The sequence below is a fragment of the Anarrhichthys ocellatus genome, unplaced genomic scaffold (assembly GCF_004355925.1).
Source record: "Anarrhichthys ocellatus isolate YVR2014 unplaced genomic scaffold, GSC_Weel_1.0 scaffold2, whole genome shotgun sequence".
NCBI classification, from domain to species: domain Eukaryota; kingdom Metazoa; phylum Chordata; class Actinopteri; order Perciformes; family Anarhichadidae; genus Anarrhichthys; species Anarrhichthys ocellatus.
Genome location: NW_022280032.1, coordinates 11,956,375 through 11,977,584, shown reverse-complemented (window position 1 = coordinate 11,977,584; position 21,210 = coordinate 11,956,375). Strand labels below are relative to the sequence as shown.

Sequence of the window (21,210 nt, the reverse complement as noted above, 5' to 3'; positions counted from 1 at the left end):
GGGGGGTTGAGTGGAAAGTCTCTTGAGGGTCCGATCTCCCCCCTCACTTTACCATCTCTCTAGCTCCATACCAACGCTTTCGAATGAGAGGAGTTTAGCTGCACATGTTCATAGTGCTCTCCGCTTCCCTAAAAAAATGAAAAACACATTATTTCTATAGTTTCTAAAGACTTTTATCAAAGTGAGATTTTCTAACTGCAAGTCTAACGATGGTGTGACTCTCACCTTGGATGCTATGGCTTTGAGTTTGCCAAGTAGAGAAGGTTTTGTGTACACAATTTCATCCTCCATGTCTCCCTCGTTCTCACCCTCCATCATGGCACAGCTGTCAGCTCCTGGCATCTCACACTCCTTATTGGCAGATATCACCAACCGGGAGTACTTGTACTCCAACCTAGCACAGAGACAAATGACAGAATCAATACTGTAGGAAAAAAACAACTAATGTTGTCGTCATGAATATTGACAAAATGTGTGATGTGACAAGGAAACAATCGCAGAAGGTATGGGATCAAACAACAGAGGTTTGGAGGAGATGATGAGATGAAGTAAGAAAGAAAGCTGGTAGGAAAGCAAGGAGAGGAAAAAAAAAAAAAGTATGGTATGGCATGAAGGAGGAAAAGAGGAAGTGGTGTGGAGTTAGATAGAGGAAGATAAGTGGGACAGGAAGGAAGGAGGCAGAAAGTGGAGGGGGAAAAGAATAAAAGATAAGGAAGGAGAAAGCTAGGAAGGAATACAGGAAGGAAGTAGAGTAGTAGGAAAAGAAAAAAGGAAGGAAAGAAAGAAAGAAGGAAGTAGAGAGAAACAAAAAAGCTGTCAGGAAGGAAAAGGGGAATCACACCTTTTGTTCTTCTTCCAGAAGTAGCAGGTGAGCGAGACGAGCAGCACTGCGGTGAAGGCTCCCAGCCCTGCACCGAGCCGTACCCAGAACTCCATACCCTCACATGGCAAGGTTTTCTTTTCCGGCAAGGTCAGACCTCCCATGCACAGCTTTGGTTCAGTCCACACATACAGCAGGTCCTGAGGAAGAACATACACACATATAGCAGCAAATAAGCCAAAACATACACTGAATATTGTATATACAAATTTTCATTTTCCTCACATGAAGTGCAGTCTTACTAGTAAGTACTTAAGAGACTTGAAATGGAGTGGCTTTCCTCCTGCACACTAAATTTCAAGTGAAACAAAAACTGTTAAAGTGCTGACTTTCAGCTTTAAGGGTGTTTGCATCCATATTGACTTTGGGGGGGTTATAAAATAGGCTCTAAATTCTACACAGTCAATGGGATGTGGGCGTAAACACCCTCAATTTAAAGCATTGTTTCATTTAAATCCATTGTGTTTTACTCAAGAACCAAAAGAAATCCGTCCCAATACTTGTGCAATAAATATGTCCACACACACCTGGTGTCCTCCCTTGCAAGCTCCCTCTATCTGGTGGTAGTCTCTCTCTGTGCATGTAGGACAAGCTCCTGCGCTTTCCCATAAGAAATTAAAGGTGCAGCCGTCGCATGTTCCTGCAGGGCACTGACTGTAATAAGCAAACACAAGCTGTCACCTCGACACCACATCACAGCATAGATAAAAGTTACATGTGGTATTAGACAGGGAATCAGGCAAACAGAGACAGAGATGTAGTACCTGGGAACGCTGAGCTCTCCTTTAGTGCTCTTCTCTGCGTTACAACGAAGTGTCACCACTGCGCTCCGACCTGACTCACAAGATGAAGTCGGATCCAGGGACCTTAGCAAAGGGAAACACAAAAAGCAAGACATAACCTTAGACGCAACATTTATTTTACTTTTATTTTTTTTATTGAAATAATAGAGGTACCTGTAGTAGAAGTTAACATCAGGGACTTTCTTGGTGGTTTGGTGGTACATCTCTGGTCTCGCCCTTATTCCATCAAGTGTACTATCAACTGTCACTCCTGGTTAATAATATACAGACACATTATCGTTTAATGTGTGTATGTACAATTAATGCGTCTTTGATTTTCTCTCTCCTGTAACATGAATGTAATATTATTTGATAAAAGACCAACAAGACCGAACCTTTTCGTGCCGTTACATCTTTACCCTTTCGAGCAGTAACAGCGGTATAAAACACACCAAATGCAGCTCCATCACTGTGTGCATCTTGTGCCCACTAACCAAGTAATGTGTCCGCCAGGTTAATGGACTGTGAGGCGAGCGCTGTGTGGAAGCCTCGTCCAGTAGCTGGGATTATTGTTGACTGACAGATGAAGGTCTTGACGGCATTGATTCCTTCGCCTTTCTCTCTCTGGGAGTCGGTGACGGATAGGTCTGTTACATTGTCTGTGCATACTGCCAACTGACCCTTAAATAAAAAAAATTAAAAAAGCAAATAGCAAGGGCATTGCATTAATACACACAAACGTTTGGTTACATTTAATCCGCATGTGTGTGTGTGTGTGTTTTCATCTCATCACACCTTTCCTCCACACAGGCTGATTTTGAAGTGGTGGAAGTACTTGGTTCCTTTGGAGGTGAAGCTTGGACCGTTCATCAGTGATCCTCCAGACCCAAGGAGGCTGAAGTCATAAGTCAGAGTGACATTGCTCTCAGTGTGGGTGAAGTGACAGTCACTGTAACATAAACTGTGGTCCTGTAAAAAAAAACACCCGCATATGGTTGTTATATGAATCATTTAAAAAAAAGTTTCCCAATGGTTTGATTCCTTTGCCCATTACAAAGAAAAACAAACCTTGTCGCTCTTGCTAGCCGGTCCACAGGGTTTGCAGGCGTCCGGGCCCGGTGTGGCATGAGGGACGAGGTATGTGTTACGGGGACACTCCGTGCACTGGCTGGTGAGCGCGTCAATGTAGTGTCCAGGTGGACACGGCACACACGTAGAGGTTGAGGGTTCGGTGCTGAGGGCACAAGCCCGGCACCTAGACGCCACCCCATCGACCGCGTTAGTCACCGAGATGGAGTAGATTCGCACCACGTCGTTGACGTACCGGCGTACCTGAGAGAGACAAACGAGGTACAGAACAATGCTGCTTATAGGTGCTGTGGAGTTTTAAAACTTTCTTCCAGAGACTCTAACAAAAAAAGCACATATGGATCGCAACATACAGTGTTGGTACTTTATATAAGACGAAGTTCTGTCCTAACTTGAAATGCCCACATTCCTGCTAAACAGGTGCTTTAAAAGAGCAAGTTAATGATTCAAGCTTCACCTAAGTGGGCGCAAAGATAAAGAAGTCTGTTTGATTTGTGGTTCGGTTGAAACACTAACACCATGGCAGATAGTATCATTCTTAGCCAACAATAGGGAGTGTTCGGTGTACCAAGTGGATTTACGAGACCATGAAAAAACTGACAGTAAGTTTTTCAGAGCAGTCTTGTTTCTGGACATGAGACAATTAATATGAAGGTTTAACCACAAGACCAGGTTTCATGACTTTTTGAAGGACCAAGTGGCCAAATCCTGGGTCAGTGGCCAGACCTCCACAGAGGAAGATATTATGAAACGTGAACTTGCTGGTTGTTAATCTTTTTTAAGGAAGGATTTCAGGGGACACATATTTGAGTAACTGCCTTATGGGCTTTTTGATTGAAACAAGGAAACTAAGAATACAAAACACACAAAACAATAAAAGACATTCAAAACAAACATATTTCCAGTACTTTACTCATACTTACATCTGAAGGTTGGTTTGTCCTCTGAAAAGCCCATGTGTAGGAAACCGAGGCATTCTGTGTCATGACGTGCGTGTAGGTCTGTCTTGTTTTCGTTCTCTCCCATGACTCTACCACCGTAGTACTCTTCCTGTTTACGTCCTAAAGAACAACATTTTCACTCCACTTAATTCACACCACCTACATGACAATGTATATGTAGCAGCAAACATCTGTCAGGAGCGTTCTCACCATCATGAAGTAGAACTCACAGCCGGCAACACACTCAGTTTCAAATTCAAATGTGATGCGACCAAACTCCGTCCCTGAATGGCTTGACATGGACGTAGGGAGCCTGGTGGCAGATGAAAACAGAGACGAGTGGAATCAGTCACAGCGAAACAAAACAGACAGCTGAGTGGCGAGAATGATGGAGACTGAAGAAAAAAAACAAAAAAAAAAAACATGATTGTACTTACTTGAAGCCAGGCACATGGATGTTGAGGATGAGGTAATCATTATCCGAGCTCCCTGCTCCACTCTGGATATGATCACCTGCCACCTCCCAGCCTAAAGGACAGGACAAATCGACATTACTCAACGATTAATATATATATACAGTATATATATATACATTTAGATAACATTGACTGTTTTAACTCTCGTCACTACACATTAAAGGGACAGCGTGTCGATTTGGTGGCATCTAGCTGTGTGGTTGCAGATTGCAACCAACTGAATACCCCTCCGCTCCCTCCCCCCCTCCAAGACCGCTGTAGCAGAAAGCGAAATCATGGTGACTCTGTTCGCCTCGCTCAGAGGCCATCCTTAGGAGCAACAGAAGTCAAACGCCGGCTTGAGGTTCCACTCTGTGTGTCACGTTACCGCAGTTTCACATGAGTGTTGGAGAACTACAGTGACCTTCAGGTGATGTAAACAGGCGAAAGGCTCTCTCTAGAGCCAGTGTTTGGTTTGTTAAAACATGGGTGTTCAACCGGCTGACACCATGAAGAGGACCAGCTCTGTATGTAGATATGAAGGGCTCATCCAATGTCAACGAAAACAAAAGGATGCTTAGTTTCAGGTGAATAGTTATGAATATTATATTCCATTTCTGCTAATATATCCTCCAAATTGCTGCACACTGGGGCCCAGAGAAGAATAGTTCAACAATGTGTGAAAAATGCTTATTTATCATCTTGCAGAGAATCAGATGAGAGCATATCACTCTCATGTCTGTATAGTAAAAGTGAAGCCGCAGTCAGCTGCCAGCTATCTAAGCTTAGAACAGGAGTGTTGCTGTCACCATATGGTTGGTGACAGCAACGAGGCAACCAGTAGAGGCTCCAGATAGTCACTGCCTCTGGCTAAGCTGAGTTACCTATCTCTTGGCTTCAACTTCATATTTACCATACAGACTTGAGAGCACCATCAATCTTCTTATCTTACTTTTGGCAAGAAAGCGCATGTCCTACAATGATGACATGTTCCTTTAAGAGAGGCGTTCAGAAACAGAATGACCAATAAAGAGAGAGAGAGAGATCACGACTGGACACATCGAGCCAAATATACTCACCATTCATACCATCACATTTGGAGTTTCCAACATTGAAACAGGAGGTCTTCATGTTTGCAGGAAGAATATTCCACCATTTGTATTCGTAACCCAAAGAGGGCTCAGTGCCTGCTGGACACCGATCACATGCTGGGGGATGAAAAACACAATTTGGAAACCACATACAGCAAAAACAAAAGTAACATAAGGAAAATGGCAGGGAGGAATAAAATATAAGTAAAGAGAGTTCTCGGTACGTTTAATCCCATCAGAATAGGTCCCAGGTGGGCATGGTGAGCAGGTGGCGGTGTCATTGTTATAGAAACCAGGGTTGCAGGGAGGGCAGGGCTCCCTTTCTCCACTTGGAGGCAACGACTCAGCTCCAGTCACACCCTCCAGACAGATTTTAGGTTCAATCCACTTATATACGACCTGCGTCTGAAATTACACAAAGATGTAGGGTGATGGACAAGAAACTGTGATTACAGAATGGGATTTCTCTTTGTATTATATTTCTCTCACCTTGCCTTCATGGTCACATGCTGTGTGGATCTGGAAATAGTCCTTCTTTGAACATGAAGGTCTGTCCTTACACACGGCAGACCCCTCAGCTTGGAAAGGAAAAGTGGTGATAAGGCAAAATAAAACTACGTGAGCAACAAAGAAATAAGTGGCTATCATTTAAAGAATTTACACAGAGCCCTGCAAATACTGCAGCACTGTAATAATAACCTCAAATAGTTCTCAAACACACTGCAGAGCATTAAACACAAAAGCCATGCAGCTAAACCGCTAAAACACAGGAATTCAAATAAAATAGAGAACCATTCAGTTAAAATGCAGTAAAGAAAATAGAAAAAGATGTGATACAAGATGTGAAGGCAGATGAGGAATAAAAGAATAGAAAAAATAATGTGCTCTTAAAGAAGAGCGCTTTGACGGGAGACTCAAACAGAGCAGTGAAGCACAGAAGTCATACAAAATGCATAAAGAGGTGTACTAAATTAAAATATGTAATATGTTCTGAATACTCTAATCTTCTTACAATCACTTCTCAGTAACTTTACTTAACAGGAGACACATTCACTGAATCATCTGAGGACGTGAAGATACTTTATATCACAGCAAATTAAAGAAAGAGAAAAGAGCAGTCTTTTCATTTCATTTATTTAGACCACGTTAGAATATCAAAAATATCGGGTCAGTAAGCCATATTTCTGCCATTATAACTAATTTACTACCGACTGTTGATTTGGAATAGCTGGCCTGCCTCTCAGCAGGGTCTAGTAAGGTGACTGCCTTACATGTGCAAATGTATTCTAGTAAATCCTTGTTGAGAAAATACTCAAATAGACAAGGGAGCATATTACTTCTAACCTTAGAAATAGCATATTAGAAAACAAAAATTGTAAAACGTAAGTAATACAGAAGCTTTCTGAAAAATACAAGAGCATACCCACTACAACCTGAGCCAAAATCCACGACTCCCTTGTGATAACACAAGTCCTCCTCACTCATGTGATGTGCCTCTGTGAGCCGCGCTGATAACAATAAGGCTACACTGAATACTGCACTGCAGTTACACTGTGTTGTTTCAAAGATTAAACATACTGTCGGTATGTGCACATCTTCTTGTGTGCGTTCCTACCTGCATAGTGAGTGGTAGTGTTACAGGGGGTGCAGGAGCTGGCACCGTGGCCAGCGTAGGTGTCCCGAGGACAGGGGTCGCATGCAGTGGATCCTGGGACTCGGCTGAACGTCCCCGGCTTACATGGGAAACACTCTGATGTGTAGGCCACTCCTGGTACAAGGAAATGAAAGAATGAGAATGAAAAGGGAAATCATTGTTTAATAAGTGCATTGATTTGAGAAGTTGGAATGAGAGATGGGAATTTCTTACTGACCTTCTATTTGAACATTTTTCAGCAGAACAGGCTTCACCCCTTTGGCCCTCATCAGGACCCCACCGGTTCTCCAGTACAGGATGTTGGTGCCAGACTTCAGGTTCACCTAGAATACATGTGTTCACGTCTTATCAGTCAGGCTGTGCCAGTGCGGCAGATAAGAGAGCACATTAAAGTCAGGCGTTGCTTTATGTAGCGCCAATTATCAAGATATGCCATCTTAAAATAACAGATACAATCAACACGTGAAATGATGAAGGCACTTGCGAATGACAAGGTAGCACAAAATGTAAACCATATTTGGTGCTTCATTTTGACCTCTTTAGTTAAGATTTCATGTTATTTTTTTTTTTTTACAAAATGTACCAAAACACATATCTTATAGATAATAATGACAATAAATATGAAACAAAATTTAAATCATACCCTGTAAACTAAAAAGAGATCTGGTCTGAATTTGAATCAAACACTATTACTAAGCTTATTTACAAGATATTTAGCTCAGGCTGATCTATAGAGGGAACCATAAAGTGCATCTTTGAATGGATGGCAATTGCTATTGATGCTCTCAGCCCATAAATGATTCATGAACAGTTTCTGATTGGTTTGGGTTACAAAGAAAATGTCTCCAAAATTTAAGCCATTGACTGGACTGAAAACAAATAAAAGAAAACAATAAAAAAATCATACAACCGAAACACTATTAAACATAAACAAAACATTTAGAATGATCTCTGTGCGTTCTGCTTCCCAAAAATGCATTCGAGACAAACTTCCACATTTCAACACACGATGCAGATGTAGCACCTTACCGCACGGTTTTCAGACTTTTAAAAAATATATTTAATTCCAATTATTTTGTTTTAAACATTGAAACAAATTATATTAAACTGGCAGCTGCAATAACTAAATGTTACAAATTTGTAAGATCGGCCCAAATGCTAGAGCTGGGCCATCACTGCATATGATCATGTAATTTAAATGGAACAAAAGCAAAAAGCTGCACCATAAATATTCTGGAAATAAAATCTGAAAACAGTCAGTAGTTCATTCAACAACAACTTCATGCATGCAAAGTGCTTTAAGGCATAAGAGAACAATGTTACCCAACTGAGTTCATATTTTCTACTTGATATAGTTTTTATGTATTAATTCCATGTACATCATTGGTGCAATCAACTTCAACAGAGAACGTAATTTAATTGTTGTATAAAGCATTTCAATTAAACTGACACAAAACGATGCTGCCATAACACATACCCACAGTGCAAGAACAGCACAGATAGAGACTCATTTTACTGTGTGATGGGAAAAATACTGGAGAAATCAATAAGTGACGCCAGTCTTTTTCTGTGTACTAGCAGGCTTGCTGCTCATATCCACCCATTTGTTGCTGCTCCGCCTGAGTTTAACACATTTATTTTGGTAGATCGCGGCCAGCTGCCAAAGATGTGTCCTCCATTGTTATTGTTCATCTTACGGCATGCAACACTTACCTTATGGGTTGCCCATTCACCATGATTAGTGAGCTTGAGCCACTTCGTATCAGCAGACTGATCCATCTCCTGACATTGGTCATTCTGGATCTAAACACACACAAATAATCCATCAGCTGAAACTCTGGTCTCTTGTATGGCAGTGTAGTGTTTTATGACTTCAATATTCATTATATACACTCATGCACTGACACAGTAAAAAAAGAAGTGCTGATGTGACTTTTTGTCTATTGGCAGCATTGTGTGTCGTTTACTGAACAATAAAACACCCGTCTTTCATAATGGAGAATAAATAAGAAATGTCCTCAATTTACTACAGATCACAAAATCGTAATCTTTCCAGCACACCTGCCTTCGAATACACACTGAATAAGGGACTCATCATTTGACTTGCCATTGCAGACAAAAGCACAGGTGCAACAATTGATGTTAGTTATGGCTCTGTTCCATTTAAGCAGTAAACCATGCCGGTGAGCCAGCATGCACAATGCAGGGCCTTGGAACTGGGACACCTAAATGAAATTCAGCCAATATTATTATTATTGCTTTTCCTGCTATGATGTGTCCGTGTGCCTGTCACAAGAAAGGCCTACTAACAGTATAGTATAGTATGCTGTCCGATTCATGCATCTAATTAGCATGATGATGATCTGGTGCTATTTCTACTTAGATACAGTATTTTATTCTCATTAACATTAGTACTATGCCCATTACATTTTGGGACATTTATGATGAATGAATTGCTTGAGATTTAACTAAAGAAATACTGAAGTATGTGTAAACACAAACACACAAACAGCATCCACATAAACAGATATCTCAATAGACAAAAGTAAAAAGATAAAACTATTTAAAACTCACAAAGAACTCAAACAGCAAGTTGTTGTCTAGATACTGGTACTCAAAGCTGACAGAGCCCTGTTTCTTCAGATGAACAGCATAGATGAGAGAGACCGTGCATTCATCCCTGTTAGACTCCAGGTAGTTTCCTTGAGGCACCCAGGTAGAACTGCAAGGAAAAAACGTTTGTAATTGATTTTACGCTCGCGGTCCGAATTTTAGTTTTTCTCGCGTCCTAATCGCACACCTGTTGCAGGTGAGCCTGTCGTCTCTGTGGGGATTGTACTCCAGTGAGGTTGCCAGGCTACTGAATCCAGCAGGCATGGAATCCCATTGGTCGAAGCGGATGCCGCTGCCGAGGGAGTAGCTTCCTGCTGCACACGGGGTACATTCCTGAGCCGACATCTCGAGGAACTCCCCGGCTAAGCATGAGAAGGCTGGAGAACACAGAAAGGCAAGGTACAGAGGGGTGGAAAGAAGAGAAGAGAAGTCATTTGAAATCTGCAGCAAAAAAAAATAAATCATCAACGCAATATAGAATCGCACAGACTGAAGATGACAGAGAAACGGCCACGCAGATCACTGCCGCATTCAGTAGAATGCAGCCCCAGTGATCAGGGAACTTAATCCTTACATATCCTGTTACACACTGTGTCTGTCTCAGTGCTTTTTGCTCACCCAGCAGCCTTCATGTCTTCTGCAACTGCCAATGTTTCACAGTGTCAGCTTTTCCTCATACCTGAGCTGGTCAAATGCCATTGTGATGCCCCGCTATGCTTAAAAAACAACCAATGCAAAATATGCGTGGGTACGCAATGTGTGTAGCACACGAAAGCAGATGTATGTTCATGTGTGCAGCAGGATGTGCTTGTAGGTGTGATTTGATTTAGGATAGTTTGCTGTGGCACTCATTTTCATGGTCACATAATTAATTGGTGACAATTAACTATATTTACTTGGCCTCTTGCAACGCATTACGGTGCAAAGCGTCATCATATCTAATGCAAGATATTTTGTCCAATTGCTATGAGGAAACTAGTTTCTGGTGTTCTTCTAGTGAAATGTGCACGAATTTGAACAGGAAGAAGGAAACAGAAAATGTCAGAATAACAAAAGGTGAGGTATCCAAGATAAAGACGCAAATGGCGACAAGCAATGCAGAAGGAACAATCCTCAGGGCAAGCCTATCATGAGAAACACTAGCTGTCCATCAACATGCACCCTATTCTGCGAGTTATTTTTCAGTTATCTAAAACACAGAATGATGATTTCAACTGAGCCATTAGTGAAGTGAGTGATGTCACAGCGCAGGGCAAACCTGTTCTAGGGAGGTCTAACAAAAGATTGATTGTAGGAAATGACCGTGCTTTTACACAATTAAAATCTGCCTTCCTGGCTCCATCATGATAAGACATATTTCACCACAATTGAGATGTCTTTGAGCACCCTCCTCTCAACTAAAATAAATATTTAACGCTCTCTGTGACTCACCTTTTACTTAGCAGACCTGTTTCCATGGCAAAACATGAGCACTGATCTGTAGTGATTATTTATACGGCCTATGAAGAGGTTTGTCCATTCAAAGCACAAACTCTGCTAACCTACTGCCTTTTTATTATATTCATTTATAACTAAGACTCTCTATTTGGACAGATTTTTTCATGGTTACTGCACCTCCTATTAGACCCATACAATTATTGTGAGCGCCTACATGGCCCCATCAATGATTGAGCAAAGAGCAATTATATGACAGTGGTTTAATCTCAGAGTATTGGCCTGTGGCTTTGCTCCGTTGTTGGCTATAGAATCTACAAACCGGGTCAGTCAGGTTGTAGTGTTAGAAATTCCAGGCTACCGATAAGAAGGTGAGATATACATATCCACTTTCTCACACACACATACTTACTGCACTCTGTGCCGCGTACTGGCTCTGGTAGTCCAGTGCAAGCCCCGGGGCTCTGTGGGATGGCCACTCTCCACCGAGATCCTGTGCTGTCACATTCTGTGTACTCATAGTAGTAGTTCATCTGCCAATTACACACACACACACACACACACACACACACACACACCATCTGCATTAGAAATCAGGCACCACGACAGTCTTGGACCCAAACAATTAGCAAATGTAGGCCAGAAGGCAGGTCAGTAAACACCACAAAAGGCCTCCACTCACATCAGAGCTCTGAGTCATCTCATTCTGGGTGAGAATGCATCAGAGCAGACTAAATAGCTGGTGCTACTGCATTAGCAACCAGCACTGAATTTAACTTCCGTAACCAGCTGCTCTGGGCTTTAAAAACATGACCGCCTGTTACGCTGCGTTATCTCTCAAGCCATAACCGCTCTTCTCCCCTGGATACATAACATACCATCTCCACAGTGATGGGAACAAGGGGGAGGTGGCAGCAGGCAGAGGTGTTTTACTAGCAGCTTTTTTTTTGACATTTTCTGGATGACCATTTAGACATTTGATGAACACATGTTATAGTTTGAATCTATCGTCTGGAGCAAAAACCATTAACTTGATGTTCTCGCCTCCACAGAGCCTCTGTCTATATTTCCTTCTACAGAGGAGGGCGGCCTAATTTCTGACAGTTTACATAATGTTGCTCCTTGAGCCAAACCAGATTTTGACACCGCAGCACATGCAGGCTGTTGTGTGCGGAATGATTTTCATTGGTGTCTGTGGGTCTGGACGTAGAGTTCAGACACACAGACGATAATGAGAAAAGAGGCAGAATTACAGCTGCAGTGATTCGAGATTTGAGACACGAGAAACGTTAAGAATATGGTCGTACTCATTAAACTCATTAAAACGATCTCTTGTGACTCCTACAAGAGCTGTGGTCGAACATTGATATGGCAAACTTTAATACTCATCTCACACCATAATTCAGCATGAGAGTCTCTACTCCTGAATGCATTTCATGAGATTGAAACCAAGATATCAGCTCTGATGTCATGCTTTGCTATCCCAGAAAATTTAGCACCATATAGCACTTCACTGGAGAGCTGCAGCAATCTCTCAGCCAGTGTGAAAAGAGAGATTGAGCCAATAAATTAAAAGGAATGTCGCTCCTCTATCTTGGGACTGACTGTCTGCTTTGAGACTGAGCTGGCAGCCTGGACTTTGGAGGTGTTGAGCTGAGCCAGACCAGAGGGAAGGAAGGGCCAGTCCATGCAGGAAACTGATAACAGCCTGAACAGCACTCGAGTGGTGAAGTTCAACACACACCAGACGTCAGCAGAGATTCGCGTTGTTCAAACTTGTTCTCTTGACAAAGACAGCAATGATTAAAGGTGCATTCGTCCTCCCACCTGCTGCAAAGCATGATTAATTTAAATAGTATACCATAAATCGACCCGGAAACGTGTCATCAATTTCTAATCGTATTTGATGTGGATTACCAACTCACTGTCAGCGTGTGCAGCGTGTGAAGCCATAGCAGCCCAAACTGTGCGTTTTTCTCATTGCCATCCCCGTTAGTGAGCGCTAACATTTAAACCGGATGAAGCCTTATTGATCGACTGTGGCATCTCTCACCTCGCTACACAGTCGATGTTCTTTGGTCCCGTCAATCAACCGGAGCGTGCAGAGGATGAGAGCGGAATTGGCGACGAACCAAGCCGAGGACCGCATTGTGGATCATCAAGGGGCAGAAAACAACAACAACCACGATCCGGGATGGATAAGTGAAGCCGATCATAAACCTGAACCAGTTACTAGTCGACACCTGCTCCTGTCTTCTCTCGTCGGCAGATTGTAACCTTACCACCTGCGATTATCCTCACATTGTGCGTACCCCAGGGCATCCTCATCATGATCAAGCTGAGCAGAATAAAATAGTACTTCCGGTAAAGGTTTTCAAAGTAAAACTTGCAACGCATGTGTGAAGGAATCGTCAGTCACCAGTTCAATTTTTGGGCCTGTTTTTTCCTTTAGTTGTAATACAATTTTGTTTTCATGAAGCCTACACTCGTGTCAATTGACTAATTTTCTTAAGATTTACCATTTTCTCGCTTTATTTTGAAGGCTAAGTAGTAATACATCTCTTATTTTTCTGTATGTGTGTGTGCGCGCGCCTTCATCCATCCGGCTCTGACGCTCCTATGACGTCGCTCAGGAAAAAATATATTTTGTTATCTTGTAGATGTGAGAGAAGAATATAGAAATGTGCAACACATTTTTAAGCTCAGCATATGTGTTTTTAGGTTAGATGCCAATAAAAATAGGCAAGTTAACACTCTTTGTTGGGACTGCAGATTTATTTGGGCTGATGCTGCTGTGAAAATAGACATTTTGAAAGGACAAAGCTACATTTCGTCCTTATGTTGAAAACAGCCTCGGTTAGATCCAGTGTATTGTTCCTAAATCCCAACCTTTGCAGTCCACAGCACTGACCACCAGAGGGAAGCCAAGCTCTGCGACTCTTCATCATTACTGCAACATGGATCACATAAACTGCGGTGTTATTTTTCTGCCTACAATGAAAGCATTCAGTTTGTATTTTAGAGCGCGAAGTGAATGATTTGGACAACCGCTGCCCAAGGTGCTGATTCTGGGACGACCGGAAGCTGTCCACGTGACTTCCCTTTGTTGATACGTCAACAAGCAGGATTCTTTAAAGATGATGGGGTGCCGTTTTGACACACATCGCAGAAATAGCCTTTTCAGACATTGATTTTCTTGTAAGAAACTTGGCAGTAAATTCTGCTGTTTTGTATATTGGCCTATTTCTGGGCGCCATTAGTATTTTGCTTAAATCTCAGTCATCTCACCCAACTGGAGCTGAATCATTTGAACTTGCCACCCAATGTATCAATTGGGCCAAAAGTACATGTGCAATTCATCTTTCAGTACAGTTGTATGTGGTTTTTAATGTTTCTGTAAGTATAGATTCAACCCTTTTATTTCTGTTGAAATGTGGGGCTTTTACGAGTGTGTCGCCCCAATACACTTTATGGCCAAGACATGTTGTACTATATATTGGTCATCCTGGGCAAGTTTAATGGTAGACTTTTAACCCCTAGATCACGGATTGGATGTTTGCAATGGAGATTAGAGTTTTTTCACAATCCACCTGCTACCACTTAGACTCTTAGCTGTATCGTATTGGCATACAATTGGATTTTCAAACATTTTAGCCTGCATCAAAAGAGTTTTTGCTGTACTTGTTCAATAACGAATCAAAATAAAGGGAACCAATCCAAAACTTCACACATACAGTAACCTAACAACCAATCACATGCTCTGCATTTTTGTCAAAATGCTGCGTTTGATATTGTCGTATGAAAAATATATATTCAGCAGTAGACCCTGGATAAACTATTGATGCAAGTCTGCTTTATGTCATATATGAATATTTAAGTATATTTAGTCCGTCACCCAAGGGCAGCTGAGTTTTTCTCTCGCTCCCCTCCTTTCTCTTTCTCATCTGAGGCCTATCGCTTACGGTGTTTGCATGTAACTTGAACTCTGATATTCAACCATCGGCCTCACTCTAATAATCTTTACACTCTAAGCCACTGCTCTGTGATCAGATGAGTTCATTAATTAATAGTAATGAAGTGTAGGGCAAGTGTATTAGCAACTGACCCTGGGTCAGGTGGTAACAAGAGTCCCTGTGGCCCAACCCCTGCCCCCAAACTCACAACAGACCAGGGACTACCTGGTCAAGTAACTAGACACCCAGCTCTGACACACTGCAACTCACACACCCTGAGACTCTCACACGCACATCGGTTGTCAGGAAAGCAGACAAGGGCCTATGAAGGGCTGAGGACTGAGAGTGACCCTTGCCTGTAAAGAGTGGTTGAAGCCACCAAGAAGCAACCTGGCTGGGAATCTATTTTCTGTGAGAGAAAGAGAAGATGTGATGAGAGATCGGCCTACTGAGATGGCCGACACAGTCTGGAATTATAAGTTTAATTCTGGGATAAACTGATGACACTGATACAGTTGCTGCTGTTGGACAAGTGGACAATTTATGCTGCTATGACATAACAAGAAGACATACTAAAATGGAGGACAGCTATTGAGGATACTTGTTGGCATGGATCAAAGGGAATGTCTTCCCTGGATAAAGAGATGTTTTTATTTCATACGTAGCTTTAAAAGTGTGGAAAATGGTTGACACGTTCTTATGAAGTGCATTTACCTCATCCCACTTTAAGGAAACTATGTAAATACCTTACTGATTATTGTATACAAGATGCTACTCCAGATTAATTGCCTAATGTTGCCCCACACACTGGAAAACCCCAGGTCCACCTGATGTCAGTGCGATTAGCTTTTATTTTACTGTTTGCTTTAGTCATTTCTGAATCCCACAGCATGCATGGACTACCCTGTTCCTCTCTGGGCCACTGTTTTGATAATCCATCTGATGTTAACACTGATCCAGCACCTGCTCAAGAGTCAAACTACTCCAGACGAAGCAGGAATAACAGTGGACTTCCGGCAGCAGATCCAGTTATATCCCAACCAGAAGCCCTACCATGCAGCCCACAAGAGCAGCAGCACAGACAGCCTCAGAGGACTGTCAGCTGTATCTCCGACCACTCCACCACAACCATAAAAGTAAATGGTACCAACTCAAACTCTATCTGCCACCTGCAGGACGCAGATGACGGCCCATGCTTTGAGTCTCCTCCGGCCTGCCATCGCCTCTCCCAGAGCTCAGAGGATGACGAGGAGGTGGAGTTTAGTCCGGAGATGGAGCTGAAATATCCTCAAATTCCCAGACCATCAATTATTATCAGACAGTCTAAGGTAAGAAGGCTGTGGTCAGTAAATATGTATTCAATAATAAACAATATAGTAATTAAATATGAAAGCAATCAATTCGACAGGAAGCAAATCAGTTATGGAGTAAAATCTAGCAGTCTACTGCAGTTGTTTGTAGAGTTATTGTAATGCATTATATTACCACAAGGTGGGTGTAGATCCAAATTAAGTTATTCATACTTGTGTCAGGCTTCAGTAGAAGCTGATCCTCACCTGTCAAGATTCAATTCATTCACTTCTCATCAGAAAACTACAAAATCTTCTTATCAATGAGATGTAAAGTTCTGAAACACACACACACACTCACACACCCACTTTGCGGTCAAAGTGCTCAGTGACTGTAGATTAGATGTCAGTGAAATGAGCCCTGAGCTCCTGTTCAACATGATCTGTGAATCCTGATCTCTCTAAACACACACACGTGGGCCTTTGTGTGTGTGTGTGTGTGTGTGTGTGTGTGTGGGTGTGTGTGTGTGTGTGTACTTGCCTATATGTGTCCGCTATTCAGTCTTGACTAAAACTGGCAAAACAGTTTTGAAGCTCAAGATCTGACTCCCTATTCCAAGAAGAGGATGACACCTTATGGAAGCCATGGCTCCCCAGGCTCTGATCAATAATGCTGATCAGCAGTGGAAACTACAGAAGAATGAGAGGGGGGAGGGGCGGGTTTTAGTAGGAATCCTGGAATTTATACTGTTGATTACTTCATCCAAAGGGAGGCGTCAGCAGATGTTGAGACTGGTGGCTTGATCGTTTTATAGCAGAGGATTGTCACTTTCGATGCGATCTGAATCAAGAAATGTGCCGTGGAAGCATTAAACACATGGTTGATTAATGTGGCAGTTGGATATAAGCTTGGTATGAGAATTACTTGAGCGACTAAAACATTGAGCCAACTGTAGCCATTGCTCAACAATTTATCTAAAGGCGCCCTTTAACAAGCTTGTGCCAGCCTCCCTATAAAACTGCAGCAAAGCTGCTAAACAGTGCAATGCATGTTTGTAGTGGACACCTCCCAGGGTTACAAGACTGTGAATGTATACAACCGGGCCCTCCCCCAACACAGACATTATTGTGCTGTGTCAGAATGAGTTTCAAAACGGTGTTCTTGAGCATACATTTCTCACTTTCTGTGGAAACAGGAAAGAGGTTTCACAATGTTTACTTGAGCAAAGCAAATATTAAACATGTGCAACACCCGGGGTTGTTTTTTTCAAGTGTGATCGTGACAGCAGGATCTAAAAAATTGATCTAGTGGAGCACAGGCATGATCTGAGCATGTGCATTAACCTTTGTAGGCCTCCATCTTCTCATCAGCTGACCCCTCACAAATCACAGCCGAGGTTCTAGTTAATGCCCTCTCTGTTGAAGAGCTCAAGGGACTGAATGTGAAAATACTGTCAATTAACGACGGCATATTGTAAAACGGCCGAACAATGTGTCCAGAAAGATAAATGAGTAGGAGTGCGTGAGCATGACTAACAGAAGGTGACTTTTGGGTTATTTTGGGTCATTCCACAGTGTGCAATTCTTCGGACTTAATCATTAGTGTGTTTGATATCCAGCGCAGTAACAGATGTAGCTTTGATCTCCTGCCCTAAGGCTTCATCTGTGTGTGTGTGTGTGTGTGTGTGTGTGTGTGTCCATATCAGTGTGTGATACAGTTGTTGCATTTATCTCTGACCCCTATCTTAAAGCCGGACGAGTTTATGGGACACTTCCAAAATCCGGAACAATGATCAAAGGAATGTTCAACTGTAAACAATCATGCAAAGTCTTCAGTGTTACTCTTTTCCACACACACACACACACACACACACTCACACAGAGAGAGCCACACACAGAAGTAAAAGATTACTGTTATTATGCAAATGTGAGGGTGGTTTGAACAGGATGACAGAGAGCAAAGAAAATGAACATTCCCTGATAGAACATGTCTATCTTTACACTGGCTTCATAATGTATCGGACAGTAATTTCTTGTTTTGTTGCATGCAGACATTTACCCCTGAATTCTTTACATTATGCATCACAATAAAGTGTGACATCCTGTGTGTGTATATCAGCCAGTGTGCTAAGATCCTTGGCCTTACATTCTTTATGGCCCCTTGCTTTGTTCAGCCTCAAGCAGGCATGGATGTGTGACTTGTCATGCCTGTTAGATTGATGTGTTTGTTATTCAGTGATGGGACTGACGGTATCTCTTTGTGTTCCCTTCCCAAACACTCCCCCCAGGAATCAGAATTCCAGGAAACAGCGTCTGACAGGTCGGGCGGTAGGGAGACAGAGGATGGAGGGTTATCAGGTACGGAAAACAACACAAGCTTCCTCCTCTTTTCTCTCTCCGCTCCCTTCTCCACCTCCAGCTCTTGCATGCTGGAGTTGTTGAGCACAGATTTGACAATGGAAAAAGTTCTGGCTGGAGCTGTCCTCTGCTGATGGAAAAACAACTTAGATTTTTATGGGTGGGAGGAACATATTGTTGAAAAGAATTACTCTGCGTGTGAGGAAATGATCGGGTTCACACAGTTGTGCCCCCAATGTGTTAACGTGTCTTTATGAAAGAATAGTTGTTCCATAACTTGTCTGTTCATGAGTGATTAGGGAGACTTCTCTTTGTCTGTAGATAATAGTGATGCAGAGGAAAGGACGGGCATTCTGTGTGTATGACTTTGTGTGTGTGTGTGTGTGTGTGTGTGTGTGTGTTCACTCACCTTGCCAGGATGTCTGGGAGGAGCTGAGTGCTGGCGGTTACCTTGGCGATGAGTCTTGGGGCAAAGCACTGGGAGGGGTGGAGGGGTACAAATGGGTAAAGGGATGGAGTTGAGTGCCCGATTAATAATGTGATTGGGTGTGTACATTGTGTGTCTACAAGCGTGGCTAAAATGTGAGTAGTGTGTGCCAGTAGACCTACAGGAGAGGGTGTGTAGCCCCATCTACAGTAAATCTCTCTGTCTTTCGTTTACTAACCCCATCTGATAACATTACAAAGAACGGATTTTGGGGGTGGGGGTTGGGAGGTAAAAACATCTCAAAAAATAAAGCAGTCCAGCGCAAAATTACACTAAACTATGACATCAAATTTGACAATATGAGTGAAATTCTAATTTTGAAAGTTTCACAAAATATACCCTATGCCTTTGATTATAAATCACATGTATTTAAGGTGAAAAGAGGGCACTCCTCTCCTGTATGAAGGGTGGATCAACAGGCAGAATTAGTTAACCAAACACTGACATTAATGCTTTACTAACCCAGCACAGCGCTTTAGGTGCTTTTAAAGGATTAACTCTGCCTCTGTGCCACAAGCACATGCTCACACACTAAAAGAGAAAACAAGAGAACATCTGCTACATGAGGTCCTCTAAGAGTTATAATATCCACACAAAGAGCACAGTAAGCCTGACAACTGAGGTCTCTTTATCCCAGTGACAGATATTTCAACAATGCAAGCACACTTTTCTCCCCCCCCACCCCGAGGATAAAATGGGAGAGATTATGATGCACCAGGGGGTAATGTAAGCACAGAACCTCCTCTGTCTCTCTCTCTCTGACACACACACATGCACACAATTGTCACACTGACCTTGATTTCCTGTGGTCATGGTGTGTGCGTGTGTTTGTGTGTGTGTGTGTGTGTGTGTGTGTGTGTGTGTGTGTGTGTGTGTTGTTGGATGGGCCTTCCTGCTCTCTGTGTAGTAAATCCTGCTTATTCAGCTTATTCACACAAACACGCAGACAGGCAAACGGAGAGACAGACGAGTGGACGGACAGAGAGGGGAATACATAGCTCTGCTGTGTCTCCCATACAAGCTTACCCAGGCCTGCTCACCTCCCACATTCAAACTTCATTATTTGGGTCTGTTTTGTTTCTACACAGTTTATGATTAACTTGTATGAATGACGTATAAAATCCAAATAACCTGTTAGCTTATGTCAATGCTGTGTGGGAGTACTTGAGTTTGCTTGTACTGTGTGCACATTCCCAAGAATAAAAAGCTTTTATGTCTGTATTTAGAAACTTTACAGGGAGTAATGAATTACTCAATTTGTGTATCCATGAAAACAGTTTCCTAATAGTTTGAACATATGTGTGGTGTATACATTCCAGAGTATCCAGCAAAGAGACACATATAAACTTAATGAGTCCGTGGTCTGAGTGATAAAATAGACATGGTAATTATTGGGCAACTCTGTGGATATTTCACCCTCACTGTACTGTAACAGAGCCATCTGCTCTCACTCCTGTTGGCAGTCATTAAGCTAAGTGGAAAGGCTCTGTACAGTAAAGCTCAATAAATCTGGGTGGCTTGACCAGTAATAACAGTCTTCGCGACAACATCCGAGAACTGAAGTTAAATGACTGTATCTTGATCTTTTTGCATGTGCTCACTTGCATGACATTCAAACACATTCAAACATGGACACACACGCTGGCATGCAAAGGCTGGAAATGGCATGCAGTCTGTCATTTTCTCATCTGCTACGCTCCAGTTGTTTTTCATTTGAATAGACGGGCATTTGTTGTCAAATTCACCTCGTATGGCTAGGAGGGTGGTAACAGACAGATAAGAGGAAATGAAACTGTATGCCATCATTGATTACGTAAACAACAATGAACCAAAGAGGGGCGGCCCTGAGAAAGTGTTAAAGTTGAATGAAAATTGGATTTATTGCTCAAGGATATGTTTTATGTCTTTCTCTCTGCTAGCCAATACATTCATGACAAGGGAAATGTCTGGGTTGGTATTAAAAGAGACAGAGAGAATGAAAAGCATGACAGTGCATCAGCTGATTATAAAAACAGAGACAGGGAGAGAGGGTTATGAAGCTAGGGAACAAGAGATTATTTCAGAAGTGCGTTGAGAGGCTGACGCGGCACTGATTTCACTAACCTCATCCAGCCAGGCATCATGGTACATGTGTGTATGTGTGTGTGTGTGTGTGTGTGTGTGTGTGTGTGTGTGTGTGTGTGT

General features: G+C 42.4%; 1 protein-coding gene across 1 annotated transcript; it reads right to left on the bottom strand.

Moving 5' to 3' along the window:
- Positions 1-8: 8 nt before the first annotated feature.
- elapor2a (endosome-lysosome associated apoptosis and autophagy regulator family member 2a) lies at positions 9-13,290 on the bottom strand. Its single transcript, XM_031867218.1, has 22 exons — positions 12,993-13,290; positions 11,352-11,472; positions 9,693-9,882; positions 9,467-9,614; positions 8,606-8,695; positions 7,110-7,215; positions 6,854-7,006; positions 5,728-5,816; positions 5,463-5,643; positions 5,227-5,355; positions 4,130-4,220; positions 3,903-4,005; positions 3,675-3,812; positions 2,731-2,994; positions 2,458-2,631; positions 2,157-2,343; positions 1,837-1,933; positions 1,645-1,746; positions 1,408-1,534; positions 842-1,020; positions 226-394; positions 9-128 (listed from the first exon to the last, which is right to left on the bottom strand). The coding sequence occupies exons 1-22, from the start codon at positions 13,086-13,088 to the stop codon at positions 60-62; spliced, it is 3,003 nt and encodes a 1,000-aa protein (XP_031723078.1). The 5' UTR covers positions 13,089-13,290; the 3' UTR covers positions 9-59.
- Positions 13,291-21,210: the final 7,920 nt, after the last annotated feature.

Bases quoted from the DNA above. Each gene is read 5' to 3' on its own strand.
- elapor2a (XM_031867218.1), bottom strand. From the start codon at position 13,088: ATGCGGTCCTCGGCTTGGTTCGTCGCCAATTCCGCTCTCATCCTCTGC. The intron at 9,615-9,692 runs GTGTGCGATTAG...TTTTCCTTGCAG, and splicing joins GACAGGCTCACCTGCAACAG to TTCTACCTGGGTGCCTCAAG. The intron at 1,747-1,836 runs GTACCTCTATTA...CCCTTTGCTAAG, and splicing joins GATGTTAACTTCTACTACAG to GTCCCTGGATCCGACTTCAT.